This window comes from Capra hircus, chromosome 7, assembly GCF_001704415.2.
Source record: "Capra hircus breed San Clemente chromosome 7, ASM170441v1, whole genome shotgun sequence".
Lineage (NCBI taxonomy): Eukaryota > Metazoa > Chordata > Mammalia > Artiodactyla > Bovidae > Capra > Capra hircus.
The window spans coordinates 105,040,065-105,067,728 of record NC_030814.1 but is presented as its reverse complement, the minus strand read 5'-3'; the positions used below and the strand labels follow the sequence as shown (position 1 = coordinate 105,067,728).

At 53.3% G+C, this 27,664-nt stretch overlaps 3 protein-coding genes across 7 annotated transcripts in view; all 3 read left to right on the top strand.

Annotated features, from left to right (window-relative positions):
- GMIP (GEM interacting protein) lies at positions 244-9,774 on the top strand. 2 transcript variants are annotated; one of them, XM_018051508.1, is made up of 21 exons: positions 244-392; positions 1,364-1,448; positions 1,934-2,009; positions 2,120-2,177; positions 2,449-2,574; positions 2,667-2,731; positions 2,843-2,950; positions 3,388-3,468; positions 3,553-3,723; positions 3,814-3,951; positions 4,294-4,481; positions 4,699-4,805; positions 4,878-4,967; positions 5,299-5,376; positions 5,449-5,603; positions 5,773-5,961; positions 6,058-6,195; positions 6,298-6,494; positions 6,824-7,211; positions 8,804-8,870; positions 9,003-9,774. In XM_018051508.1, the coding sequence occupies exons 1-21, from the start codon at positions 374-376 to the stop codon at positions 9,374-9,376; spliced, it is 2,898 nt and encodes a 965-aa protein (XP_017906997.1). In that variant the 5' UTR covers positions 244-373; the 3' UTR covers positions 9,377-9,774. The 2 variants fall into 2 exon arrangements, with proteins under 2 accessions (XP_017906997.1, XP_017906998.1); XM_018051509.1 differs by lacking the exon at positions 244-392 and having other exon boundaries at positions 1,382-1,448; positions 1,877-2,009.
- Positions 10,604-14,165, top strand: LPAR2 (lysophosphatidic acid receptor 2). Of its 4 annotated transcripts, none has more exons than XM_018051506.1 (4): positions 10,604-10,731; positions 10,916-11,076; positions 11,750-12,491; positions 13,270-14,165. In XM_018051506.1, exons 3-4 carry the CDS (start codon positions 11,759-11,761, stop codon positions 13,581-13,583), a joined length of 1,047 nt encoding a protein of 348 aa, XP_017906995.1. In that variant the 5' UTR covers positions 10,604-10,731; positions 10,916-11,076; positions 11,750-11,758; the 3' UTR covers positions 13,584-14,165. The 4 variants fall into 4 exon arrangements, with proteins under 4 accessions (XP_017906995.1, XP_017906992.1, XP_017906994.1 ...); XM_018051503.1 differs by having other exon boundaries at positions 10,646-10,731; positions 10,847-11,044; XM_018051505.1 differs by lacking the exon at positions 10,916-11,076 and having other exon boundaries at positions 10,646-10,731.
- The window catches only part of PBX4 (PBX homeobox 4), a 63,007-nt gene continuing 52,366 nt past the window's right edge, over positions 17,024-27,664 (top strand). Inside the window, exon 1 of the mRNA XM_018051502.1 lies at positions 17,024-17,343. Coding sequence (XP_017906991.1) covers positions 17,192-17,343 — 152 coding nt within the window. The 5' untranslated portion in view covers positions 17,024-17,191. The remainder of the gene's footprint in view (positions 17,344-27,664) is intronic.

Genomic DNA, 27,664 nt, shown 5'->3' with positions numbered 1-27,664 from the left:
AGTTTGGGACAGGCTCCTCTGGCCAGGCAGACTGTGTGGGCTCAGTGTAAAGGGAATATGCTGGGGTTAGGGGGCCCCACAAAGATCTGGGAAGAGGAAACCCTAGCCGGGATGGGGTCGTTTCGGCCGGTCACCCGGGAAGTCCTGAGTGCACCCCCGGCCGCTCCGGCAGGGGGCGTGGCCCGCGCGTCTTCGCCTGGAGGGTGTGGCCTAGCAGCAGAGGCGTGGTTGGGGGCGGGGCCTTCGCGAGGCGGAGCCGCGCGGAACCCCGGCAGCGGCGGCCGAGGCAGGAAACCGGGGCTTGGCCCCGGCGTCGCCGGCGCGCGATTCCATCCCAGTCCCCGTCCTAGCCGAGCGACCCTAGGGCCGGAGCATGGACTCAACAGAGCCGGGTAGGCGGTCCGGGACTCGTGATCCTCGAGGGGCCTCTCCCGACCGAATCCTACTTCCTAAATCAGTGAGGGTCCCCTCCTGTCCCTCTCTGTCCGGAGAGCTGGGAGAGGAGTTCCTGAATGGGGAGGACGCGGGAATTCTCCACTGTGGGGACTCCCAAGCTGAGAGGGGGCCCGGGACACCAGCCCCTGACCCCCTCCCCCGTAAGAGTTCACCCCGGATGTCTGGGGGAGGGGGCCCAGGAAGGGGAAGTGGCCGCTTCTGCTTCTGATATTTGTGATGGGGGCAGGGTGTCACGACTGCTGATGGAGAGGGCAACGCGGCAGGATCCCCACCCAGCTACTCCATTGCCCAGGGAGGGGAACATGCTGATCTGCGCCCCCTAGAAGGGGTGCCTGCAGCAGAAACGTGGCGAGGTCCGACTTTGTTTCCGCCAGTCTTTGTGTCTCTGATTTGCATATCGAGTGTCATTTGGTCTTTATGCCTCTCCGGGTTTCAATCTGCCCGTGTGTGTTTCTGCCGCAGGCCCTGTGCTGGTCTGTCCCACGTGTATTTCCATCTGTCTGGCCTGAGGTCTGTGTGGCTCCATTGTCAAGCTGTCTCTGTCCCTGGAGACAGTGCGGCTGTATCTAGGACATCTGTTTTGTCACTTTGCTTCTAGGCCCATGCATGTGTGGGTGTCTCTGCTTCTCCAAGCAATGCTCTGTGTTGGGTTGTGCCTGAGTCCATCTGCCTGTCCTGAGTCGGGCTCCACCCAAGCCCACACTCCCGCCATCCCAGCTCAAACACCCACACCATCCTGCACTCCCCATGGGACCAGAACTCTCTCTCTCTCTCTTTCCTTTCTCTTTCCCTCCTCCCACCCCACCTCCCCACCCCCACCCCCCCACACACACCACACTGCCCTGCCAAGGTGCAGTGGGTGGAGAGAGGCTTCTGTTGGCCTATGTGTGATACTCCCCTCTCCAAGGGTTACCCCCGGCTCCTGAGAGCAGGAAGAGGTACAGTGACATCTTCCGAAGCCTGGACAACCTCGAGATCTCACTGGGGAACGTGTGAGTCTGAGCCTGAGTCACCCCAAATTCTGCCAGAACCCCTAAATCCATTTAGGGTCCCAAAGCCCCTTTAGGAACCTGCAGCTTCTGGATGCACTTACCTAATAACCCAAGAAGCCTAAGAGAGGGCCCTCAACACATCTGAATATCCCCAAATTCAACCCCCTAAATCCACCAGCAACCCCCAGAGTGATCCTAGGGCCCCCACGTATCCTTCTTGTGACGCTTGTGACTCCTTAAAACATTGGAGAGCTTTATAATCCTACTCTAAACCCCAAAGTTACCCAGGATCCTTCAAATTCTATCTGAAATTTCATTAAAAAAAAGCTCACTTCCCTCCCTAAAGTCCCATCCCTCAGGACCCAGATATGACAGATGTCACAGAGGTGATATCTAGGACCATCCCCAAACTTCCCTGGGGTCCCCAGCACCCTAGGTGGGACAGACTCGGTGGAGGGTGGCATCCTGACTCCCTGACCTCCCAGGACTCTTGAGATGCTGGCTGGAGACCCTGTGATTTCAGGAGACCTGGAACCTGACAAGAAACCCACAGCCACTTTGGTGAGAGATGGAACCCAGGGGACAGGGAGGAGGGGCCTCAGAGAAGAGACTGAGGAAGGTGGGGCGCTTGCACTGCGTGTTGCTGAATGCTGTCTCCCCCCACCCCTCAGACCAGTGAAACCAGCTGCTGGAGTGGCCCCTCCCCAGAGGATCCTGCACCCCTTACAGGTAGGGGGCTCTGGGGCCAGAAGCGTGGGGGCAGAAAGGAGTCCTTCATCACCAACTGTCTGTTCCATGCACCAGGGGCATGGCAGTGCACACAACAGGCGTGAGCCCCTGTCCTCAGGGAGCCCCAGTCTCAGCAGAGAATCAGCGTAAGATAGCAACCTGGATAAGTAAAAGCAAGGAGTGTTTGGGGAAGCCATGGCATGTAGAACAGGGTTCACTGGTCTGGTCTGAGGGCGCAGGGAAGCTTCAGAGGTCCCCCCATCTGCCCCAGGCGAGGAACTGGACTTGCGGCTCATCCGAACCAAGGGGGGCGTGGATGCAGCCCTGGAGTACGCCAAGACCTGGAGCCGCTACGTCAAGGAGCTGCTGGCCTGGACTGAGAAGAGAGCCAGCTATGGTGAGGGTTTCCTGGGCCCAGTCTCAGGCCCTGCACTGGACCCTGGTGTACTCACACCCTGCCTGACTCAGACCCCTGCTGTCTACCCCCAGAGCTGGAGTTTGCCAAAAGCATTATGAAGATTGCCGAGGCTGGCAAGGTGTCAATCCAGCAGCAGGTAGCCCTGAGCAGACACTGGCCCCCAGAGCCCAACCCCTCTAGAATCCCAGCTGGGCCCCCCCTAGATCCTCAGCATCCTCTAACACCAGCTGCCTCTCCCCTCCCCCAGAGCCAAATGTCACTGCAATATATCTACCTCCTGTTTCTGGAGCACGACCTCAGCCTAGCAACCCTGGCCATGGAGACCCTGGCCCAGCAGAAAAGGGACTATTACCAGGTGAGGGGGGCCCTCATGCATCATTTCTCCACAAGCATCCGGGGAGGCATCATTACCATCAGCACCATTTGCTGATGAGGAAGCCGAGACCAGGGATGCTGCGGAACTTGCCCGAGGTTACCCAGCAGAGATTCAAACCAGGCTTCCTGTGTGATTGCAAAACTGTGCTTTTGTTTGTCTGCGGGCCATGGGGCGAGATGCCGAGTGTACTCAGGAAGAGAGCCTTGGCATCCCCAGCTCCAGACCCAAAGGATGGAGGTGACCACCGAGATTCTTTGCGGAGAGGCCACCGGGGTAGGGGAGGGCAGATCTGGGGGAGAAGACCCAGGAGAGAGTGCAGACCCAGAAAAGGGTCCAGAGGGTGAAAGACAGGTGGCCACAGTGAATGGGATGACCAGGCAACCCGGGCAGCATTCCTCATTCCCCATCCTTCCCAGCCCTTGGCTGCCAAACGGACTGAGATTGAGAAGTGGCGGAAGGAGTTCAAGGAGCAGTGGATGAAAGGGCAGAAACGCATGGTGAGGCCTAGGGTTGCGGGCTGGGAAAGCGGGTTGGGGGAGGAGATGAAGAAGCCGGAAGACCCGTCCCTCTTCCGCCCCTAGAACGAGGCGGTGCAGGCGCTGCGGAGGGCCCAGCTCCAGTACATGCAGCGCAGCGAGGAGCTGCGGGTTCGCTCCCAGGTGTCGCCTGAAGACCTGGCTCTCCAGGCCTCACCAGGCCCCAACAAACATCAGGAGCGGCGGCGGCGCTCTCGAGAAGAGGCCCAGGCCAAGGTGGGGACCCCGCCCCGTGCCCCGCTGCGCTTCGGCGCCCCCAGCCCCACGGATCTCTCCCATACACGCTCCCTGCCTCGGTTTCTCCAGGCGCAGGAGGCCGAAGCGCTGTACCAGGCCTGCGTCAGAGAGGCCAACGCGCGGCAACAGGATCTGGAGGCAGCCAAGCAGCGGATCGTGTCACACGTGCGCAAACTGGTGCTGCAGGGGGACGAAGTGCTGAGGCGGGTGAGACCCTAACCTGACAGCTGCCCGCCACGCTCAATAGCACCGCTGGGCCTCACCTGCCCCTAGACCGCCTCCGGTGCACCAGGACTCGCTCCCTCTCCCGGGACAGCCAGTTTCTGCCCCCAGACTTCCTTTCTCGTCCCCACTCAAGGGGTCCTCCCCCGAGGTTGACCCACCCGGGTTCTGATCACACTCCTATGCCAGCGGCAGGCTCAGTCCCTCAGCCACCTCCCACTGCCCTGCCAGGCCCCCAAGCCTGGACCAGCCTGGACGGAGCTGGTGTCGCTCAGGGTCAGGCCACGCCCCAGGCTCCGCCCCTCTCACGCGGGCTCCGCCCCGCAGGTGACCCTGGGATTGTTCGGGCTTCGAGAGGCTCAGGCAGAGCGTGCCCCCCGCGCCTTCGCCGCCCTGGCCGAGTGCTGCCTTCCCTTCGAGCCTGGCCAGCGATACCAAGAGTTCGTGAGGGCCATACAGCCCCACTCCCCACCGCCCCCGCCACCCGCCTATTCTTTCCAGGAGTTCACGCACAGGTGGGTCCCCAGGAGCAGGGTCATATAGGAAGCCAGGGAGACACGGTGCCAGGCATTTGGGTGGGGTTATCCTAGTCGTGGGAGGGTTGGGAATTTGGGGTTACTGCCCTGGGGGCCATGATGCCCATGGCCATAGGGCTTGCAGACCCAAGTCCGTGAAGTTGTCAGTCCCCGGCCAGCTTCCTGATTATCAGAGCCCTCAAACCTCTCCTCTCAGTTCCCCTCTGGACACAAGAAAGAAGCTCTCTGGAGCACCCCCTCCACAGCTGGAGGAGAGTGCAGCTGAGCCAGGCTCTTGGGAGGACACAGGCACAGGCTGCCAGGGTGAGTACTGGGAAAGGTGGGCAGGAGTGGTTCGGGGAGAGGGCCGCACCTGACCGACCTGCCCCTCCCTAGGAGCTCCGGGCCCCACTGTGGGCAGCGATGTGGACGGTGTGGGTGGTGGCAGCGAGCCTCATTCCCAGGACTCTCCCACCTCCAGTCCAGGTGGGACCATCCTTGGCCCCTGGCCAGGCTCCGACCCTCAATCTTGAACCCTCTTTCTTTGACCTCTGACCTACCCTGCATCCCTGACCTATTTTCTCAACTTCTGACCCATTCTCTTGATCCAACTTGGAACCACCGTTACCCTCAGGTTACTGACCTATATTCTTCAGCCCCTAACCCCTGACCTGTCTGACCCCTCTGACCTCTGACCCTTTCCCCAAGGGCATCTGTGGGTGCTTTGGGAAGGCTGAAGACCAGGAAGGTCTCCTTAGCCTTGGAGCCTCCCCCATGACCTCTGTGACCCTCACCCTCTGTAACCTTCCGACTCCAGGCTCCGGCACAAGGCGGCTGGTAAAAGTGTCATCCATAGGCACCGAGTCTTCAGATGACTTTGAGGAGCGAGACCCTGGTGAGGCTGGAAGCAGGTGGAGGTGGGCTGGGGATGGACTAGGCACTTCTGACCCTGTCTCCCTCCCTGCAGACCTGGGAGATGGGCTGGAGAACGGGCCAGGGACCCCCTTCAGGAAGTGGACACTATCCAGCGCGGCCCAGACCCACCGGTTGCGGCGGCTGCGGGGCCCAGCCAAGTGCCGAGAGTGTGAGGCTTTCATGGTCAGCGGGACAGAGTGCGAGGAGGTGCGGCCTGGGCTGACCCCCAGTGACCTCTCTGACCACAGGCATCTCCCCGACCTGAGATTCTAAGACCTTCCCATGAGAGGCCTGCCCTGATCTGATGCTCCCCTACGAACCCCCTGAGTATCTCTATGACCTTCTCTCCCCACTGACCCTCATGACCTTCCCTTAGTGCTTTCTGGCCTGCCACAAGCGCTGCCTCGAGACCCTACTGATCCTCTGTGGACATAAGCGGCTACCAGCCCGGACTCCCCTCTTTGGGGTCAGCTTCCTGCAGCTGCCCAGGGACTTCCCAGAGGAGGTGCCTTTTGTGATCACCAGGTGCACGGCCGAGATAGAACAGCGCGCGCTCCATGTGCAGGTGCTGCCTTGACCTTTGACCACCCCTAGTAGTGACCCAGCCCTCTCAATGGCCAGACTGCAAGCCAGGTGTCCACTTCCCACCCCTGCCCTGCAGGGCATTTATCGGGTCAGCGGGTCCAGGGTCCGCGTGGAACGGCTGTGCCAGGCTTTTGAGAATGGCCGAGCGTTGGTTGACCTGTCAGGGAACTCACCTCATGATGTCTCGAGTGTTCTCAAGCGATTCCTCCAGGAGGTGGGTGCTCAGTGGCTTGGGACTCATGGGCCAGATGGGCTCAGGCTGAGGACCCTCTGCAGCCCACCCACACCCATATCCCCCCTGCCATTCCACCCCCAGCTCACTGACCCCGTGATCCCCTTCCACCTCTACGATGCCTTCATCTCTCTGGCTAAGACCCTGCATGCAGACCCTGTGCACGACCCTGGGACCCCCAGCCCCAGCCCTGAGGTTATCTGCTCGCTGAAGACCCTCTTGATGCAGCTGCCCGACTCTAACTACAGCACCCTGCGGCACCTGGTGGCCCATCTGTTCAGGTGTGCACTGTCCTTGACCTTAACACGTGACTTCTGACCTGAGGCTCAGACTGTTGTGCCCCCCTTAGACATGGGACCACTGACCCCTGACACTGACTTCTAACCTTCATATGTATTTTCTGAGCTCTGAAACTTAATACATGACTCCTGACTTTGGATGCTGACCCTTGACCCCCATCTCTAGGCTTGTGGCTGCTGGTCGCAAACAATGACCAGAACCTCTTACCCATGAGTTGAGCAAGTCGCCACTAGCCTGGTTTGCAGGTCCTACCCAGTGACCAGTAATCAGACACTCTGTGCCCTGATCCTTCTTCTCGTGCTGTCCCCAGGGTGGCTGCACAGTTTGAGGACAACAAGATGTCTGCCAACAACCTGGGCATTGTATTTGGGCCGACGCTGTTGCGGCTGCCCGACGGTCCAGGGCCAGCCAGTGCCGGACCCGTCACCTGCCTGCTGGATTCCGCACACCAGGCTCAGCTCGTCGAGTTCCTCATTGTGCACTATGAGCAGATCTTCGGGCCTGACGAGCTCCTCCTGCCCACTGAGCCCCTGCCCCGAGAACCCAGCCCACCCCCTGTGACCCTCCCAGCTAGCCTCCAGCCACCACACTTACAACTTGTCCTGGACCCCCTGCCCTTATCCCTAGCCTCAGACCAGGACCCAGATGCCATACTCCTTAGTGCCCTGGAGAAGCATCCCGAGGCCACGCTCCCAGAGGTAGGAACCTGCTGGGCCCACAGACATGGGGAGAACCTGCTCTCCATGTAATCCTCCCACTCTCTCTCCTGTCTGCCTTCCTTCCTTCCTTCCCCTTTAAAATTGTCTATTTCATTCCCTTCCTCCTTTATTATTGACCCTGCGCTCATCCTGAAAGGAAAAGTAAGGAATGGAGTGGTGGGAAATAATGGAATAACAACAGGGTACAGCCTTGCAGAGATCCTAACATGAATACTATTGATTCCTTCAACAGAATATTTATTGAACACATACTGTGTGCCAAGCATTGTTCTAGGCACTACATATATATCAGCAAAATATTCAGACTGCACCCTCTCGGTTGCCTACCTTCTAGTGAGGAAAAAACCAACAATAAACAAGATATATGATACAAAGTCATACAAAGGTATATAGGATGTTACAAGGTGATGAGTACTATAAAGGAAAGAAAGGGTTGGGTCAAGTAAGAGACAAAGGGTTAGGTAAAGTAAAAGAAGTCAAGGGCACCAAGGTGAGAGGTGGTGGGTACTTTGTAACAGTAAATAGGATGCTGTGGGTGGGTCTCATGAAGAAGATGAGTTTGCTCAGAGACTAGAAGGATGTGAGGGGGAAGTAAGCCAGGTGGAGATCAGGGAAAGGGTGTTCCAGGCAAAGGGAACAGCCAGTACAAAACCCCCGAGGTAGGACCATGCCTGGAGTGTTCAGGGCATAGCCCTATGCTGTAATGAATGAGTGAGGGGAAGGTGGTAGGAAGTGAGGCCAAAGAGGGGTGTGCAAGCCTCCATTGACTGCACACCTACAGTGCAGGTGAGCTTCCATACTAAGTGCCCTAAGAGGTACGTACTGTTAGTGAAAACCATATGTAGATGGGACTCTTAGGGGAGGCTTCCTGTCCCTCGGGTCCTGATATACTCACCATTCCTGAGAGCTTGGATCTCCCCCTGTAGAACCCCAGAGCTGGGAAAGGGGCTGTCAGTGAGGTGTGGGACTCAGAACTTCAGAAAGTGCTCAGGACACAGAGAGAGTATTCCAACTGCTATTCGCATTTAGCTAAGGGATAAACTAAAAGGTAAACAGATAAGCTAAAAAAGCAGGCCTAAAATTGTAGGAAGTATAGCAGGATGGAGATCAGTAGTTCACCCCTTCCTAACGGAGAGTTGGCTGTCACTTTCCAGGCTGGTCCTCTGCTGCCTGCAATGCGGGAGACCTGGGTTCGATCCCTGGGTCGGGAAGATCCCCTCGAGTAGGGAATGGCAACCCACTCCGGCATTCTTGCCTGGAGAATCCTGTGGCCAGAGGAGCCCAGTGGGCTACAGTTCATGGGGTCGCAAAGAGTCAGACATGACTGAGTAACTAACAACCAACAACCTCTGCTGAACAAAGGCACTCCCACTTTACAGAGCCCACAGTTGAGATTAATGATAGCACGGCAAGCAGTGCATTCTTACGGGCATCATTTCTCCCCAAATAACAAAACTGCAAAGAGGAGCTTTGTTCAAGTGTCTCCAAGAACTAGGATTTTATTTCTGGTTCAAGAGTTTCCAAGAACTGGGATTTTATTCCTGGAGGTCTCATTCCTGGGTTTCTTACAGATTTCAACTCTGCAGAGTGAGCAGGAAGAGGAAATAACCGAAGACATCAAAAATGAGGGAGGGGAAGGTGAGTGTGTTAGAGGCTAGCCCAGGGTTCTGGGGTTGCTCCTGCCCTGGGGTTGCTGGACTTGGTGATGACAATGGAGGGTGGTATCCAGAGGACTTTGGGGTGCTGAGCATTGACCACCCTATCCCACAGTGCCCAGCCAAGGGCCTGAGGACTCACCCCTGGGGACACAGCCCCGTGGCCACTTCAGCCGCCAGCCAGTGAAGTATCCCCGGGGAGGTGTGCGGCCTGTCACCCACCAGCTGTCCGGCTTGGCCCTGGTGGCTTCCAAATTGTCCGAGGAGACCCCCATCACATCAGTGCCCCAAGGGAGCTTGCAGAGGCGAGGACCCAGCCCTGCCGCTACCACCCGTGAGGACAGCCCTCTGCGCCGCACCCCTCTGCCCAAGCATTTTGAGATCACCCAGGAGACAGCCAGGCTACTCTCCAAGCTGCACAGCGAGTCTGTGCCCACGGCCACCTGCTGCCCAGACCCCCAAACGGAGGAGGCTGAGGACCGCTTCTGAGTATTCCAGCACTCTGATCAAGAAGGCCAGGACTGAGAAGATGGGCCCAACTTCCCAGGAGTTAAATGTTGGGGTGTCTGGAGAGTTGCTCTGAGGAAAGACTACATGGCCTAGCAGAGAACTAAAACCCTTTTGGCGGTACCAGGATACCCTCTACAAGACACAGGTCAATGTCAAGCATCAGGGCCACTCAGGTTCAGAGGTTACTCAGGGTCAGTATAGGTCACGGGATCTTTGAGACAGGGGTGCTTTTTGCTACTTTGGTTGTGGCCACTCCCCCATCTCTGTCTCCTTAGCTGATCCCAAGTGACCAGATCTTGGAGTGTGTGGCAACTCAGACTCAGCATCCTGGTGGTGCCTGCGGTCTGGTGGCCTCTGAATAAACTGTGTCTTTTATATCCTTGAGTGTCTTTCTTTGCTGGGGGAGGGTGACACATGAGAGGTTGGTGAGGCAGCAGTCTTCCGCTCCAGTTTCACCGACTACGGAAGCCAAAGCCCTTATTTTGAACACCCCCGAGCAGGTACAGGCGGTAGAGGCTGGGCCTGGACACCTGGCTGAGTCACACGGGCCGGCCCTCCCAGAGCTCCGCTTGCGATCCGGTCCTGCGAAATCAAACACTCAAACAAAGTGCAGATAACCGAGACAATAGGGCTGTGTGCTCTGGGACGTGGGAGTCCAGGGCTGCCACAGGCGTGGGCCGGGCAGGGAACAGCGCTGCGGAGGGAGGCATTCCGAGAAACCGGAGTGCGACCGGACAGTCAGCTGGGGCCAGTCGTGCGGTAGCTCTGGGCCGGCGAAGCCAAGGAGAGGCTGGGGTCCGGGCGAGGGGAGCGGGGTCGGATCAGGGCGTGGCTTGGAACTCGGCGACGGATTGGACGCGAGGGAGCGGGCGGGGGAGGGCCGGGGCGGGGGCGCGGACCAAGCGACCACCCGGACGTGGGCCCGGGCGGCGCCGGGTCACGGCGGGAACTCTCGGCCAGCCCCGCGAAGGCCCACAGTTGCAGGCGCGAGAGGTGTGCGGGGACAGGAGGTGGGGGTCCCGCGCCGGAAGTGGAGGGGGCGGCCGAGGGGCCGCGAGGCGGAGAGGAAACGGGGAGCTGCGGTTCCGGACGCCCCAGTCCCCGCCGCGGCTGCGGAAGCAAGGCTCCTCCAGGTGGCGGGGACGGGGCGGGGCTCGCCCAGGTGGTGGGGGCGGGACGCCGCGACGGGGGCGTGGCGCCGGGGCCCCGCCTCCCGCCCTTCCCGGACCGCTCCGGCCCGGCGCTTCCAGACGCTCTTCTGCTCCCGCCCTGGTCGCCCGGCCATGGGTCTCGGGCGCGGGGTCGCCCAGTCTGCGGCGTGACGGGCGGCTCAGGTGAGGCCGGCATCGACTGGGGGGTGGGTGGGCGCGGGCCCCGGGGAGGGCGCGGCACGTGCCCGCGGGCCCCAGGCGCCTCACCCTCCTCTCCTTCCTTCTTCTCCTCCCCCAGCCTGGGTCCCACCCCCACCCCCCTAGGCCAGGCCTGCCACCGCCTTCCTGACAGCCCCTTTTGTCCCAGAGGCCGCCAGCGTCTTCACTCCCACCCGGAGCGGCCCGACGCACCGCCTGCTTCGGGAGCACTCGCGCGCAAAGCAAAGCCCGCCGCCCAACTCATGGAGCTGCCTCACTGTCCAATCTGATCGCCCAGGTCACCACACCCCAGCACCGACCTCCTGCCAGGTCCTAGCAGTGGCCCCACCCTGCGAACACGCCCGCTGGTTTCTGCTCCCTGCACTGACCCCGGCACCAAACTGAAACTCCCTTGTCTGCTTTCACGGCTCACACCCCTTTGTCCTGCCCGAATCTACGCCCCCCACCATCACCCAACACAAGTTGGTTACAGATTGGCCCTGGGTGGGCAAATGAGTTTTGTTTTGCTTCTTTCAGTTAAAAACAAAACCGCCCAGTCATTTGATTCAGGGGATATCTTTACAAGAGGCTTATTCGTAATTAAGCGACAGCTGCCCACCCCCCAACCCATGGAGCATTCTTTTCCAGGTCAGCCCTGTCCCCACCAGTGCCGCTTTGCCATGAGGCATCTTCCCTGGTGGTCAGACGTCTGGTAAAGAATCCGCCTGCAATGCGGGAGACCTGGGTTCCATCCCTGGGTTAGGAAGATCCCCTGCAGAAGGGAAAGGCTACCCACTCCAGTATTCTGGCCTGGAGAGTTCCGTGGACTATACAGTCCTTGGGGTCTCAAAGAGCTGGACAGAACTGAGCGACTTTCGCTTTCACTTTCATCTGAGTTTGAGACGCTTGCCCTTCCCATCTTAACCCTCCCTCTGGCTGCTGCTCCCCTCTGTGTCCTTCCACCAAGGACTGCCTGTACTGACTTCCCCCTCTCTGCCCCCAGACAGTCACCATGGGCCAGTGCTACTACAATGAGACCATCGGCTTCTTCTACAACAACAGCGGCAAGGAGCTCAGCTCCCACTGGCGGCCCAAAGATCTGGTCGTGGTGGCGCTGGGCCTGACTGTCAGCGTGCTGGTGCTTCTGACCAACCTGCTGGTCATCGCAGCCATCGCCTCCAATCGCCGCTTCCACCAGCCCATTTACTACCTGCTCGGCAACCTGGCCGCAGCTGACCTCTTTGCCGGTGTGGCCTACCTCTTCCTCATGTTCCACACAGGCCCGCGCACAGCCCGGCTGTCACTCCAGGGCTGGTTCGTGCGGCAGGGCCTGCTGGACACAAGCCTGACGGCCTCCGTGGCCACACTTCTGGCCATTGCCGTGGAGCGGCACCGCAGTGTGATGGCCGTGCAGCTGCACAGCCGCCTGCCCCGAGGCCGGGTCATCATGCTGATTGTGGGCGTGTGGGTGGCCGCGCTGGGGCTGGGGCTGCTGCCCGCCCACTCCTGGCACTGCCTCTGTGCCCTGGAGCGCTGCTCTCGAATGGCCCCCCTGCTCAGCCGCTCCTACCTCGCCGTCTGGGCTCTGTCCAGCCTGCTCGTCTTCCTGCTCATGGTGGCTGTCTACACCCGCATCTTCTTCTATGTGAGGCGGCGAGTGCAGCGCATGTCCGAGCACGTCAGCTGCCACCCCCGCTACCGTGAAACGACGCTGAACCTGGTCAAGACGGTCGTCATCATCCTAGGTGAGTGGTACCCTGCTTCCTGACTACCAGTCTGATCGAGCGTGATGGGTGGGGATGATTTGAGTGGGGAATGTTCTCCAAGGAAGTGATACCTGCGATGAGGCCAGGGAAGAGTTCCAAGCAGCGGGAACGGAAAGTGAGATCTCCAACAGGACCAGCCCAAAGAGAGAAGAAGGCCCGCGTAGCTGTTCTATGAGGAGAGGTCAGCACAGCCTTAAAGGGGACAGACAGGAGCTTGTTCTGAGTTCCGTGGGAATTTAAGGGTTCTTAGCCAGGAGTAATGAGGTCAGTTCGGCTGTTAAATGTAGAATGGTCTGGGTTGAGGACACACACCACCCCCAAGAAACAGCATAACTCTTCCCAATCATTCCTTTTCCCCCACCAACTAACTGGCCAGTCCCACAGTGACCTTTCCACCAAAGAATCTTCGGTGTCCAGGGTCCTGTCCACTGTGTGCATGCGTGCTCAGTCATGTCTGACTCTTTTCAACCCCATGGACTGTAGCCTACCAGGCTCCACTGTCCATGGGAGTTTCCAGGCAAGAATACTGTAGCTGCCATTTCCTACTCCACCTGTCCACCGTATACCAGTTAGGAAAGGAGGACAAATCAGAGAAAGGTTCCCCTTCTTAGCCGTTCTGCCCATCATGCTGCAAAGGCAGCAAGACAGGAAGCATTTCCTTGTAAACCGCTCAGCTGTCGTCCAAGATCTAAAGATTCCCTCCAGCTTTGAGCGGTTGTAACAGCTGGCCCTGCTCACATCAGGCTCTATCCCACAGGGGCGTTTGTGGTCTGCTGGACGCCGGGCCAGGTGGTGCTGCTCCTGGATGGACTGGGCTGCAAGTCCTGCAACGTCCTGGCAGTGGAGAAGTATTTCCTACTCTTAGCCGAGGCCAACTCTCTGGTCAATGCTGTGGTGTACTCCTGCCGTGATGCTGAGATGCGCCTCACTTTCCGCCGTCTCCTCTGCTGTCGGTGCCTCCGCCCATCTACCCATGAGTCTGTTCGCTACACAGCCTCCACTCACACAGGCGCTAGTACCCGCATCATGCTTCCTGAGAACGGCCATTCCCTGATGGACTCCACCCTTTAGCTGACCTTGGACTTCAGCAGGGTACAGCAAATGCCACATCGCCGCCCCAGCCACTGTGGATGCACCTGGCTCTACCCAGTCTGCGGGCCAGACTTAAAGGCAGACCGTCGGTCTGACATGGCATGAACCACTGCCAGCCCTACCCAGGCACACAGCTGTGCCTGTCTCTGAGCCTGCGGGTTAGGGTCATCTATGCAACTGGGAGAGAGCTGAATGGGGTGCAAGAAGCGGGCTCTGAAGTCATCTCAGGTTGGGGGGCTTTCTAACAGACACTTTTCTACTTTTTTATGCACACGCCTGGTAACCCTGTGGACTGCTTTCTTGTCTGGGGTGGTGTAGATGATAAAGATGAGAGAGACGAGGACTCTCGGACCACGCGGCCCAGGGAAGCAGGGTAACAAGGATGGATTATGGGTGCCCCGTCTGCCTGAGGCTGTTTAGGGGCACAGACAGGAGCGCCGAGTGTGAGCTGGGAAAGGTCTGTGACCCCTTGCAGCCTCCAAGGGTCTTGCCTGTCCCCATGAGAACTGAGGCGGTCTACAAGGAGGCATGATTTAAGGAGTAAACTTTTCTACTCTGAGATCTCCAAAGCCTCTTCTGTTGTTAGCTTGGTCTGTCTGTCCCTGTGTCCCAGAATTGTCCACCTTGGCTCAGAATGAGCTGGGATCCTTCAACATGGCATCTCCTCGGCCCTATTCTCGTTCCCCCTTGGTCTTGTTCCTTTGTCCTCTGTCTCCTCCCCCTGTTCCCCTGCCTCCGTCTTGCCACCTGCCTCTCTGTCTCCATCCTTTGGACCCAGAGTGGTTCCTGGCCTGTGTAAGCCTGCTGCTTGCCCTTTTGTCTGAGTCCAGGTTGTTAATAGTCAGGTGTGTCTATCCCATTGCCCACTCTATCACCTACCTATAATAGAAGGGCTAGGGGTTGTAGGGTCCATGCCAGCATGCAGGATTTTAAAGTTGCCATTTCTCAAGCTCCTCTGCTGTGCCTGGCACACAGATATGTACTTTACTCTTTGCGACCCCATGGACTGCAACACGTTAAGGCTTCCCTATCCATCACCAACTCCCAGAGCTTGCTCAACTCATGTCCATTGAGTCGGTGATGCCATCCATTTCATCCTCTGTCCCCCCTTTTCCTCCTGCCCTCTGTTTCCCAGCATCAGGGTTCTTTAGGTACATTATTTAATCACCATCTGCTTCTTGTGGCAAAGGTGTTATACATATTTTTCATGTGAGGACAATGGCCCAAAAAGATTGAGATTTGGCCCATGGTCACATAGCTTCAGAAGGACACAAGGGGCTAGAGAGGCCCCTGAAGAAAGGGCTTCAGTTTTCCATCAAGTCCGGAATTGGTCACAAGCTCAGCCCGGCTTTGCCCGCTTCACTCTATGGTCTCAGATGTGCCAGACCCATGATGAACCCCCTCTCAGATGCTCATATAGGCAATCTGCTAGGCGCAGAGTGAACCAGGATCTGGATTCTCTGCTTCCACACCTAGCCAGGATTTGAACCCAGGCCTCCCATCAGAGACCAGATTCTTAAAGTACTAAAGCATTCACTGCCAAAGAACCAAAAACATGTAGGTCTTTCTACATGAAATGGGGCTGGGTTTCCCTTTGGAAAACTCTCCCAGCCCTACAACAGCTCTGTGAGGAGGCAAGAATAAACTGGGGTGCTAGGTATCCCAGGGTCCAAGGTGGGCAGCGTGGTTCCTTTAGCCTGGGCCCTGAATTGCCAGAAGTGATGACCTTGGCCAGCACCTCTACCCCACAGATGAGTACGCAGTCCTTGTCTCCATGGAGCTCCATGGCTGTTGGACAGGAGTATTTGTTTCAGGTGCAGAGGCAATCAGTTCCTGTGGGGTGGGTACCGCCCCCAGTGGTCTCCGAAGGTAGGTCTGTTTCATGTGCTCTGAGCGGGCTGCTGTTGCATCAGCATCTTCCAGGTTCTAACCCACACAATTCTGGTCTCCTTTGGGATCTTGTGCCGTCAGTTTTTCCCTCCCCTGTAGGTTCTCTCCTGTCTGCCAGGTGACCAGGTTTTTTGTCTCAGATGGTACTCATAGCTTTCAACACCCTCCTCCCACCACTATTCTCTGAAGGACACCACAGTTACCGACCACTTTTCAGGTCTTTTGTGTAGTCACTGACCACTCTAGTCACTGACATTTCCGTGGTCTCCACGTGGTCTAGTACTTCTGTTAACGGGCCATGTCGTGGTTTTCACATTAGATGGTGTTCGCATTTCCTCTCCAACAGTAGTGGGAAGAAGATTCTGAAATGTTCACAGGAAGTTGAAGTTCCTTTCTGAGCCTGTGTCAGAAATCTATCCCCAAAGCAAACGGGCTCAAGGAGGTCCCATGACTTTGGAGAAGTGATTTATGTCCAATAATAAATCCTTTTCTCTTACACAAAAATCCTCTGATGGTGCGAGTCCTAACAGCTAGAAACAAAGGCCTGTGAAGATTCACTCTGCTTTGGGGATGCATCAGGGTAGGTCCTCAGAAAGCATCCTTCCCATGCTAGCGAAAGAATGAATAAACAAGCAAGGTCACTCTTAAGCTGAATCTTGAAAGGTGAATTGGTTTCTGCAGCTGAGAAAATCATTCAGTTTTAACTCCCAGCCACCATCACCACATACTCTAGTGCCACCCATGGAACACTGGAGGTGCAGCAGGGGGAGCCAGGAGGCCGAAAGCCCCAACCCACCTGATGGGACCTAGGCTGAGGGACACACTAGCTCACTGAGCAGGGATCTGGGGCTCAGGGTTTCTGTAGATTGTGTGTGTGGCGGCGGGGGGGTGGGGGGGTGGGGGGGCTGTTGATGGGGTTCTGAAAGGCAAGGGAAGGTCTGAAAATAAAGGGTGGCTTGAAGTAAGAGTGGAGTGCCTGAGAAGTTAGGATCTGAGATGTGTGGGTTCCTGAGGAATGCTCTGAGACATGGGAGCCTGTGAAAAGGGGAGGGGGTGGGCTCTGGCTCTGAGGAGAAGTGAAGTGCCTCTGAGCAGGAGCGGTCGCTCTGAGGAAATGCGGAAGGCAGAGATGTGAGAGATGGGAGTCTCCAAAGCAGAACAAAAACGGCGTCGCCCTCTCCGGCTGGAAGAATGTGTGCTTAGTCGCTCAGTCCGATCCCATGAACTGTACCCCTCCAGGCTCCTCTGTCCATGGGGATTCTCCAGGCAAGAATACTGGAGTGAGTTGCCATGCTCTACTCTAGGGGATTTTCCCAACCCAGGGATCGAACCCAGGTCTCCCGCATTGCAGGCGGATTCTTTACGGTCTGAGCCAGCTGGGAAGAGGGAGGGGGTTAAAATGGAAAGCGCCGTTGCCTCAGCAACCTCCAAAAGAGTCCTAGGCCGTTGAGAGGGGCTGGTGGGGGCGTGTCTCTAGGCGGTGCGGGGATGCTTGGGCGGCGGTGGTTGGCTGGCGGCGGTAGTAGGGCGTGTCCCTAGGCGGGGCGCCGCCGCCAGCTGGCGGCGGTTGGCCGTAGGCGGCGGCGAGGGCCGGGGCTCCGGGGTGAGCGCCCGGGGCGCACGGACTGCAGCAGTTGGCTACGACGTCTGCGCGAGCTCTCCAGGCTCGCCAGCTCCTGGTTGAGCACCCGCAGCTCATGGACGCTCCGCAGCGCCCGCCGCGCCCCGCGCCGCCACCGCCTGCCCCGCGCCGCTCGCCGCCCGGGCTCCCACCGGGCTCCAACACAGGAGACGTCCTGCAGCAGATCATGGCCATTACCGACCAGAGCCTGGACGAGGCGCAGGCCAGGTGCTGGCGCGGATTCGGCGGGGGGCCATCCAAAGTCGCTTCACTGAAGGGGGCGGGCCGAGGGGCCAGGACCGGGGCAGCTGGGGTCGTGAGGGGTGAGGAAGGTGCCAGGTGAGAGATGCGATGAGTCTCTGGGCGGAGAGAGGGAGGGCAGGGCGCACAGGAGGGGGAGGCTTGAGGAGGACTGAAGCCGGATTCTGAGGCCGAAGGGACCTGAGGGGTTAAAATGGAACAGATTGAAAGGGAGCTTATGGAGCTAAGCAGTTGAGTGATAGATTTTAAGAGCTCGTCCTGAGGTGAGAGGGATGGGTTGAAGGAGAGTTTGTGGATGGAGAGGTTTATGGTGAAAGGTGGTTTCAAAGTTTATGAAATGTAAGAGGGAAGAGTTTTGGAGATGAGGGGTGTAAGAGCTGAGAGGTGGGTTCACACAGGGTTTGTGAATAATGGACAACTGAATGAATCAGTGGTATTTATGAAGATGGGAAATTGAGGGGGCCGGTAATGGAGAATGAGTTGTGGGAAATAAGACTGGAGAATAAAGAGATGGTGTCATTTGATTTGGGAATGATCCAGTAAAAAAGTCAGTGGGGAAGCTGAGTGGAGACAAAGGATCCCCCTCTTTTTTTAAATTAATTTGGCGAATATTTGTTCGATACTATGTGTGGGGCTTGGAGCTGGGTGCTGTCATAGTCACTGTAGTCAAGCTAATGGTTTGACAGAGAGAAAATAATAACAAAACTAAGTTGTGAGGAAAACTGTAAGTAAAGGGATGGAAAGCTGTGGGAAGCCAGGTGGAGAGCGCACCGCACCTTCAGAAGCCCCAAGGTGGGAAAGGGCAGGAAGAAAGCAGAGCTAGGGACTGAAAGTCCCCAGTAGAGTGGAGAGAGTCTGGAACCAAGATCACATGGGGATGACAAGCTTCGGGAAGGAGTCTGGGTTTTATTTCAGGTGTAGTGGGAAAAAATCACAGTGATTTTTATGTCTCACCTCCACCTACCATTTGTCAGCCAGCCAGGATTGGTAGAAGGTGCTTCACAAGGCAGCCCATTATGTTTGGGGTCTGCTTGAATTATTAGAACTAACACTATTAGATAATTAGATAACTAACATGATTATTAGAATTACTAGAACTAACACCCAAAAAAGATGTCCTTCTCATTATAGGGGACTGGAATGCAAAAGTAGGAAGTCAAGAAACACCTGGAATAACAGGCAAATTTGGCCTTGGAATACGGAATGAAGCAGGGCAAAGACTAATAGAGTTTTGCCAAAAAAATGGACTGGTCATACCAAACACCCTCTTCCAACAACACAAGAGAAGATTCTACACATGGACATCATCAGATGGTCAACACCAAAATCAGATTGATTATATTCTTTGCAGCCAAAGATGGAGAAGCTCTATACAGGCAACAAAAACAAGACCAGGAGCTGACTGTGGCTCAGATCATCAATTCCTTACTGCCAAATTCAGACTTAAATTGAAGAAAGTAGGGAAAACCACTAGACCATTCAGGTATGACCTAAATCAAATCCCTTATGATTATACAGTGGAAGTGAGAAATAGATTAAGGACCTAGATCTGATAGATAGACTGCCTGATGAACTATGGAATGAGGTTCATGACATTGTACAGGAGACAGGGATCAAGACCATCCCCATGGAAAAGAAATGCAAAAAAGCAAAATGGCTGTCTGGGAAGGCCTTACAAATAGCTGTGAAAAGAAGAGAGGCGAAAAGCAAAGGAGAAAAGGAAAGATAAGCATCTGAATGGAGAGTTCCAAAGAATAGCAAGAAGAGATAAGAAAGCCTTCTTCAGCGATCAATGCAAAGAAATAGAGGAAAACAACAGAATGGGAAAGACTAGAGATCTCTTCAAGAAAATTATAGATACCAAGGGAACATTTCATGCAAAGATGAGCTCGATAAAGGACAGAAATGGTCTGGACCTAACAGAAGCTGAAGATATTAAGAAGACATGGCAAGAATACACAGAAGAACTGTACAAAAAAGATCTTCACGACCAAGATAATCACGATGGTGTGATCACTCACCTAGAGCCAGACATCCTGGAGTATAAAGTCAAGTGGGCCTTAGAAAGCTTCACTAAGAACAAAGCTAGTGGAGGTGATGGAATTCCAGTTGAGCTATTTCAAATCCTGAAAGATAATGCTGTGAAAGTGCTGCACTCAATATGCCAGCAAATTTGGAAAACTCAGCAGTGGCCACAGGACTGGAAAAGGTCAGTTTTCATTCCAATTCCAAAGAAAGGCAGTGCCAAAGAATGCTCAAACTACCGCACAATTGCACTCATCTCACATGCTAGTAAAGTAATGCTCAAAATTCTCCAAGCCAGGCTTCAGCAATACATGAACCGTGAACTTCCTGATGTTCAAGCTGGTTTTAGAAAAGGCAGAGGAACCAGAGATCAAATTGCCAACATCCGCTGGACCATGGAAAAAGCAAGAGAGTTCCAGAAAAACATCTATTTCTGCTTTATTGACTATGCCAAAGCCTTTGACTGTGTGGATCACAAGAAACTGTGGAAAATTCTGAAAGAGATGGGAATACCAGACCACCTAACCTGCCTCTTGAGAAATCTGTATGCAGGTCAGGAAGCAGCAGTTAGAACTGGACATGGAACAACAGACTGGTTCCAAATAGGAAAAGGAGTACATCAAGGCTGTATATTGTCACCCTGCTTGTTTAACTTATATGCAGAGTACATCCTGAGAAACGCTGGACTGGATCAAGTACAAGCTGGAATCAAGATTTCCGGGAGAAATATCAATAACCTCAGATATGCAGATAACACCACCCTTATGGCAGAAAGTGAAAAGGAACTAAAGTGCCTCTTGATGAAAGTGAAAGAGGAGAGTGGAAAAAGTTGGCTTAAAACTCAACATTCAGAAAATGAAGATCATGGCATCTGGTCCCATCACTTCATGGGAAATATATAGGGAAACAGTGGAAACAGTGTCAGACTTTATTTTGGGGGGCTCCAAAATCACTGCAGATGGTGATTGCAACCATGAAATTAAAAGACGCTTACTCCTTGGAAGAAAAGTTATGACCAACCTAGATAACGTGTTGAAAAGCAGAGACATTACTTTGCCAACAAAGGTCCGTCTAGTCAAGGCTATGGTTTTTCCAGTGGTCATGAATGGATGTGAGAGTTGGACTGTGAAGAAAGCTGAGCGCCAAAGAATTGATGCTTTTGAACTGTGGTGTTGGAGAAGACTCTTGAGAGTCCCTTGGACTGCAAGGAGATCCAACCAGTCCATTCTGAAGATCAGCCCTGGGATTTCTTTAGAGGGAATGATGCTAAAGCTGAAGCTCCAGTACTTTGGCCACCTTATGCAAAGAGTTGACTGACTCATTGGAAAAGACTCTGATGCTGGGAGGGATTGGGGGCAGGAGGAGAAGGGGACGACAGAGGATGAAATAGCTGGATAGCATCACTGACTCGATGGACGTGAGTCTGAGTAAACTCCGGGAATTGGTGATGGACAGGGAGGCCTGGCGTGCTGTGATTCATGGGGTCGCAAAGAGTCGGGCACGACTCAGCGACTGAACAGAACTGAACTGAACTGAATTATTAGAAAATAGCAAAGCCCTTTTCGAAGATAAGGTCTTGTTGAATGGGACCTGTTTGGGGTAAAGGATGGTCCCTAGGGATGGGACCAGGGTCTGGAGTTGTGAATTGTATAGTGCCTAGAACCTTCTAGGGAGGACAGGTTACAAAGCCAGCAGCCCCAGAAACAGAGGAGGCAAGTAAAAGGTGGATGTGGCAGGCATTCTTCAAACTTTCTTTCCTCTGCTTCTTATAACATGCCAATTCTTTCCACAGTTTCAAGGCCTCTATCTGGAAAGTTAAGAGTGTCACATATATATACTTCCACCCCCACCCCCTTGGAGCAGTGTGCTAGGTGCTACAGAAACCAGGATGGCTAAGAGGTTCTCTTATAATAAGCTCATTCAGAAGTAAGGTGTGGGGGAGACTGACTTATAAACAGTCATCATAATAGCAGTGTGCAGATAGAGGTGATTCCTGGCACAAAGAGCTGAGCCAGAAGAGGGTGCCCTTCTGTGAGACCCTGTCTGCTAAGCCAGTCTGAGAGCAAGGGCATTGTTGTGCTTTCCTTTGTATTCCCAGGGCTGTGCACAATACCTGGCACCTAGTATTCAGTCAAGTTTTGTGGCACTTAGATTCTGGAAGGATTGGTTGGAGCTAGGGAAAAGGGAAAATGGGCTGTTCACACCAAGGAACCACGGAAGCAGCGTTTTCAGTTCCTTCTGTTCTAGGCCTGGAGCTGCTTAAGCAGCTTGAACTCTGCTCAGACACGGCCTTCCTCAGGCATGTGGCACCCCAGCACAGCCCCGAGGCTGCTGCTTTTCTCTTGTCAATCTCGAGTCTCAACTCCCTTAGGTAGGCTTTAGAATGGAATGCAGTCACTACTTACTGTTCTCAAAGAGAGTCGTTTTTCTTTGAAACCTAAGAAACTGAAAAGGGAGGGTATGGTACTTGCTTTACCACCACATAACTGTTAGGTAGCTGATTCCTGTTTTCTTTCTGAGGTAGAAAGTACCCTGGGGTGTCTATTTTGAGACTTTGGGGAGCTTTACATCTGCTCTGCTTCCTGCGTAGTCTCTAGATGAATTCGGGCCCTAAAAGTCACCCAAGTCCAGACACCAGTCTTTAGTCCTCTAGTGGGCGGGCCACTTACTCCATTTCGGAGAAAACACAGCTTGGGTGGGCCTGTTCCTTGAAAGGAATGGCTGCTGACTTCAGTCTTCTTGCCTAGAGAATTCTGTGGACAGAAGAGCCTGGCGGGTTGAAGTCCACGGGGTTGCAGAGAGTCGGACATGACTGAGCGACTAACACTTTACTTCATTCTTCATAGTAAACCCAGCAGCCAGGTAGATTATCAACCTGGGCAGGGGAGCAGACTGTTTTCCTAATTGGCCACCTGGGTGAGACCTTTCTTAGCCTTTTTGACCCTGCGCTCTCTCTGTGCCCTCCCGACTCCTTCATAGCCCCTGGAATCCATTTAGCCCAACTGGCTGGCAAGAAAAAGCTTTTCATCTCAGATCTGAGGCCCTCTCAACCTGCTTTGTCCATGCATGTGTGTTCAGCTTCTAAGTCATACCTGACTCTTTGCAACCCATGGAGTGTATCCTGCCAGGCTCCTCTGTCGTGGGATTTCCCAGGCAAAAACATTAGAATGGGGGATCTTCCTGACCCCCAGATTGAACCCAGGTAGGTTCTTTACCACTGAGCCACCAGGGAAGCCCACTTTGTCACCATTAAATGTGTTTAAAGAAGGAAAGCACACGTGTCCTCCTTAAACCTGGATTTTTCTTACACCCTTCCACGTTATTAGGAGGGCAGCTCCACGTGCTTGTGTGTAATTCATTTTGTCATTATAGCTTCAGCTTGATGGAGTCTTGGAATAGTGAACTGGGTATCGTTCTTCCTTCCGGCTACACAGATAGTAGATGGACACTGGGGACCTTGGCATGCACCGTCTTAGTTGAAATTCAGCCCTCGTCAGCTGGAGACTTCCTGTGTAAGGGATAACCAGTTTCCTTGAATGATCTTCTGACTTTCTTGGGTGACACCCTGAGGTTTTCCTGGAGAAGGGACAGTTTTACAGTTTCTGACTTGGGCCTTTCACTGACCATGTCCTCATTTATTTCTTATATGGAACCAGGAAGGCAGAAAATTTTCTCTCATTTGCCAAAGATTTTCTGAGTATATCGCTCTATCATGTATAGCCTTATTTTTTATAATAGTGCCTTTTACATTTTGAAGTTGACATAGTTTTTTTTTTCATTTGCTTCTTTTGAATGCCTTTATGGATACCTTTGAAACCCTTTATGAAGGGTTTATGAGATTGCCAGATTCCGGTTGAAGGCTCTTCTGTCAGGACAGTCAGGCTCCAAAGTTCTTCCTTCCTCCCAGAGTTCTTAACCAGTGTTTGAATCGTGGGCCGCTTTGAATATCTGGTGCAATCTCTGGTCCCCCACCCCACTACCGTGGCCCCAAACAGTGTGCTTGTATACCACACCTTTGAGAATCCTCAGGCTTCAGGTGCCCTGGGATCTGAAAGCTGCCAGTCATCAAAGGCTGGTGGACTTACTTTTTGTCTAGTAGTGAGATTCCTAAGAAGTCAGGGTGAAAACTCTGGACCTGGCAAAGCTGACGGGTGAGTTTTGGAAATTTTAATTTAGAAAGGGGCCACACTCGCCCTCTGCGATGGCCCACATTCTGTCTGTGGAGTGTGCTTCTCTCTGAATCTAAATAAACCTACTTCTTACCTATCACTTGTCTCTCACTGAATTGTTTCTGCGATGAGACATCAAGACCCTGAGCAAAAATAGTCTATAAAAACTAACCACGCCAAATTTCACCACTCGCCCTCTGCGATGGCCCATACTCTGTCTGTGGAGTGTACTTCCCTCTGAATCTAAATAAATCCACTTCTTACCTTAAAAAAAAAAGGAAGCAGAATGGTCAGCGGTGTCACCCTGGAGCCCCAGCTTCAGGCCTGATGTTCTGGGAGAAGCAGCTAAAGAGGACTGGCCTTCAGGTCGTTTTGCGTGTTGGGAGGACAGAAGGATTGCGCTGGCAGATTGGCAGACTTGGCTGTTATGGTCACTTCTTGACCGTTTGCTTGCAAGGAAATGCAGGTACTCACTACACTGTCCATTGTGGTAGCCCCTTGCCATAAATTAAATTAAAATGCGTTAAAATTGGGGACTTTCTTAGCATCCCAGTGGTTAAGACTCTGCACTTCTATTTCAGGGGGCACAGATTCAGTCCCTGGTTGAGGAACTAAGATCCCACATGCCAGCAAAAAAATAATAATAATTAGAAATAATAAAATGCATTAAAAGTAAACAGAGTTAAACATTCAGTTCCTCAGTCACACTAGCTATATCTCAAGTACTCAGTAGCCACATGTGGCTAATAGCTACTGTATTAATGAAGGTAAAAAACATTTCCGTCACTGCAGAAATTTCCAGACAACTGTGCTTTAGAGCAGTGTGTCTCTCGGCTGGACCTGCAGCAGATCTCTGCAGAAATCCTGTTGCGTTGCAGATTTTGATGTGCCAGGTCCCAGTGGGGCCGAAGAGTCCAGATTTCTAACCATCTCCCAAGGGTGCTGATCCCTGACCACCCTTGGAGAGGTTGGACTCTCAAGAGTAGGGATGGAAAAAAAAAAAAAAGAGTAGGGATGAGAGTGTGGCACTTATTTCAGTTTTCATGGATCATTTTACCTTGCTTTTGTTGTTCAGTCGCTAAGCAGTGTCCGACTGTTTGTGACCCCATGGCCTGCAGCATCCCAGGTGTCTCTGTCCTTCACCATCTCCCAGAGCTTGCTCACATTCATATCCGTTGAGTCAGTGATGCCATCCAACCATCTCATCCTCTGTCGTCCCCTTTTCCTGCCTTCATCCTTCCCAGCACCAGGGTCTTTTCCAAGAAGTTGGGTCTTCACATCAAGTGGCTAAAGTATTAGAGCTTCAGCTTTAGCAACAGTCCTCCCAATGAATATTCAGGGTTGATTTCCTTCAGGATTGACTGGTTTGATCTTCTTGAATAGATGGTTAATCTGACAAATGGAAATTATTTTTGAGCCCAAATTGTGCGTGGGCATAAGGAATTTAAAATTAACCACAAGGGTCACATATTAGTGTTGTTTTGCCTACTTAATATAGAAAGAAAATTAGAAATGAACCAAGTAAAAATCAGAAAATAGTTGATTGTTTTCCCCTCTAGATGATACTTTTGACCTGGGGGCTTAGGGCCCTGTTGTTTCAGGGTCTGTTTAATTTCCAGTCCAGGGAAGTCAGGTTTTAGAGGTTCCAGGCGTTGTTTCTAATATTTTCTGTACATAGCCTATAAAACCATAGCTCAAATTTGTGTTAGTTTGTTGAATTTGAGTATAATAGCAAATGACCAATGGGGATTGGTACTAAGGTTTTTAGGGCAAAAAAGCTTTATATATAACAAATAAAAATATGATGAAGAGAGACCCCTAGTGGTCCAGTGGCTAAGATTCTGTGCTCCCAAAGCAGGGGGCCCGGGTTCGATCCCTGGCTGGGGAACTAGATCCCACATGCCACAACTGAAAGGCCCTGCACGCCGCAATTAAGACCTGATGCAGCCAAATAATAAATTCATTAAATAAATAGAAATTTTAAAAAGGGATTACAATGCAACAGATGAGATTATATGATTAAAAAAATCCATCACTATTATACATGTGTTAGGAGCTAGCTACATGGCACATGGGGTGGTGTACCTGAAACTAAAAAGGTTATATTAAGAGGTTGGCTTTTAGGCAACATAATGGACACTTCAATTAGGACCTTCATAACTTTCCTTAGGAAGAAACGCTTTTTAATTGGATTTTTACTTATATGACTTGTAAGATATTTTCTACTGGTCAAAATTTGCATGACTTTCTTAATTCCTCCAGTTTTTCTGCAGATTTTACTTATAATATGGATTAAGCTTTGAATACTAAAAGATGATGATGACGTAAATTTGACTGTTCTTAGAACTTACTCAAATGGCGAGGCATGTACTGGCAAGTGAATGGTGTGCCCCTTGTCTCAGTACGTCTGGGATACTAAACGTGGGAACAGAGACCATTAGACGTAAGCATCTTAGTGCATATCAGAGAGCATTCAGCCTTTAAGCACACCCGTCAAAGAATGCAAGGAGCCAGAAGAGGAATTTATGGTTCATAGTTTCCTAAAGCCAGATAGCATTAGCAAGAGAGGATCTATTAGTCCAAACCCGGGAAGTAAAATTTCAGCACTCAAATTTTCTTTTTCATCACCCTTAAGGAGGTTCTGTAAATGCAAGTCGACTTGGCGCCTGGCAGTCTGTGTCCTTAGCCTGCTTGCAGGTTTTAGCTCTGCTTCTAGCTTAACACACTTAGCTTGACTTGATCCAGTGCCAAAGGAAAGTCTTGCTGTCCTTGGTGTACTTTTCCCAAGAGGTGGACTTTGCTGGTTTTAAAACGATTTCCTGAAGCTATCTAGGATCACAGCAAAATCCCTTTTGAAGTGGTTTTATCAGTAAGTAAAGTAATATGTGACTGTTTCAGAAAAGTTTCACAAGTGAGCAGGCTTCAGTCATTTAAGTGACAGTGTGACTTTCCCGGTGACTCAGACAGTAAAGAATCCACCTGCAATGCAGGAGACCCGGGTTCTATCCCTGGGTTGGGAAGATCCCCTGGAGGAGGGCATGGCAACCCACTCCAGTATTCCTGCCTGGAGAATCCCATGGACAGAGGAGCCTAGCAGGCTACAGTCCATGGGGTTGCAAAGAGTCGGACACGTCTGAGTGACTAAGCACAGCACAGCACTCAGCACCTCTTTCAGAATACAGTGGTTGATGATGATGACGGCAGCCATCATTTCTGTCTCTCATTTAAATCTCCCAAAAACCCTAGGAAGTAGGTGGTTTCACTGAGCTTCTAGAAGAGGAACGGGACCTGAGTAAGAACTTGCCTGAGGTCCGATGACTAGGGTGTGGTGGCTGGAGATTTGGCCTTATTCTCTTGAACTCTGGTGCTGACCTGCTGTCCTCCCTGTTCTCCCGGTGCCCCACGGGCTCCCTGGAGCATGACATCACTCAGAGGAGCTTGGAGCTGCCCCAGGACTGTGGAAGACTAGAAAGCTGGACTGGAGCATCAGAAGCTGTTTTTTCAAGTTCCTTCTTAAGCATTTAATCTCAACTGCTCAGTAACCTTTCCTTTTGTGCCAGGTTCTGGGGATACAGCAGTGAGTCGCAAAAGTTCACAGTTCAGGAGAGGCAGACACCGCAGAGTGCAGTGCAGGGGCGACCAGAGAGAGTGTGATGAGGAATCGATCAGCCAGGGCAAGAGAGACTACCTGTCAGCAAGATGAGAGCCCGTGGAATGTGCACCCTGGGACCCCAGTGTCCAGCTGAAGGCAGGCTGGGTGTCAGAAGCATCCCCCGAGGAGGTGACTGTGGCCTGGATGAGAGGCTTTGCCTAGGCTAAGCAGGCAACAGTATTCCAGGCTGGGGCAGGCATGTGTGCAAGGAAGGCATGGAACATGTGGTTCTGTCAGACCTGAGTGGAGGGCAAGGCGGGGACTCAGCGGGGTGACTGCCTGTCTTCTCTGCTGTCCAGTTGAGCATGAATTCCTTGCCAAGCCCCAAGCAAGGAGTGAGCATGACGTTTATTCTGCCCCTTGTATAAGTACTTCTTGAAGCACTCCATCCTTCCTCAGGTGTTGGTCCTGGATCCGAAGAAAGCTGAGCAGTCATTGGCTC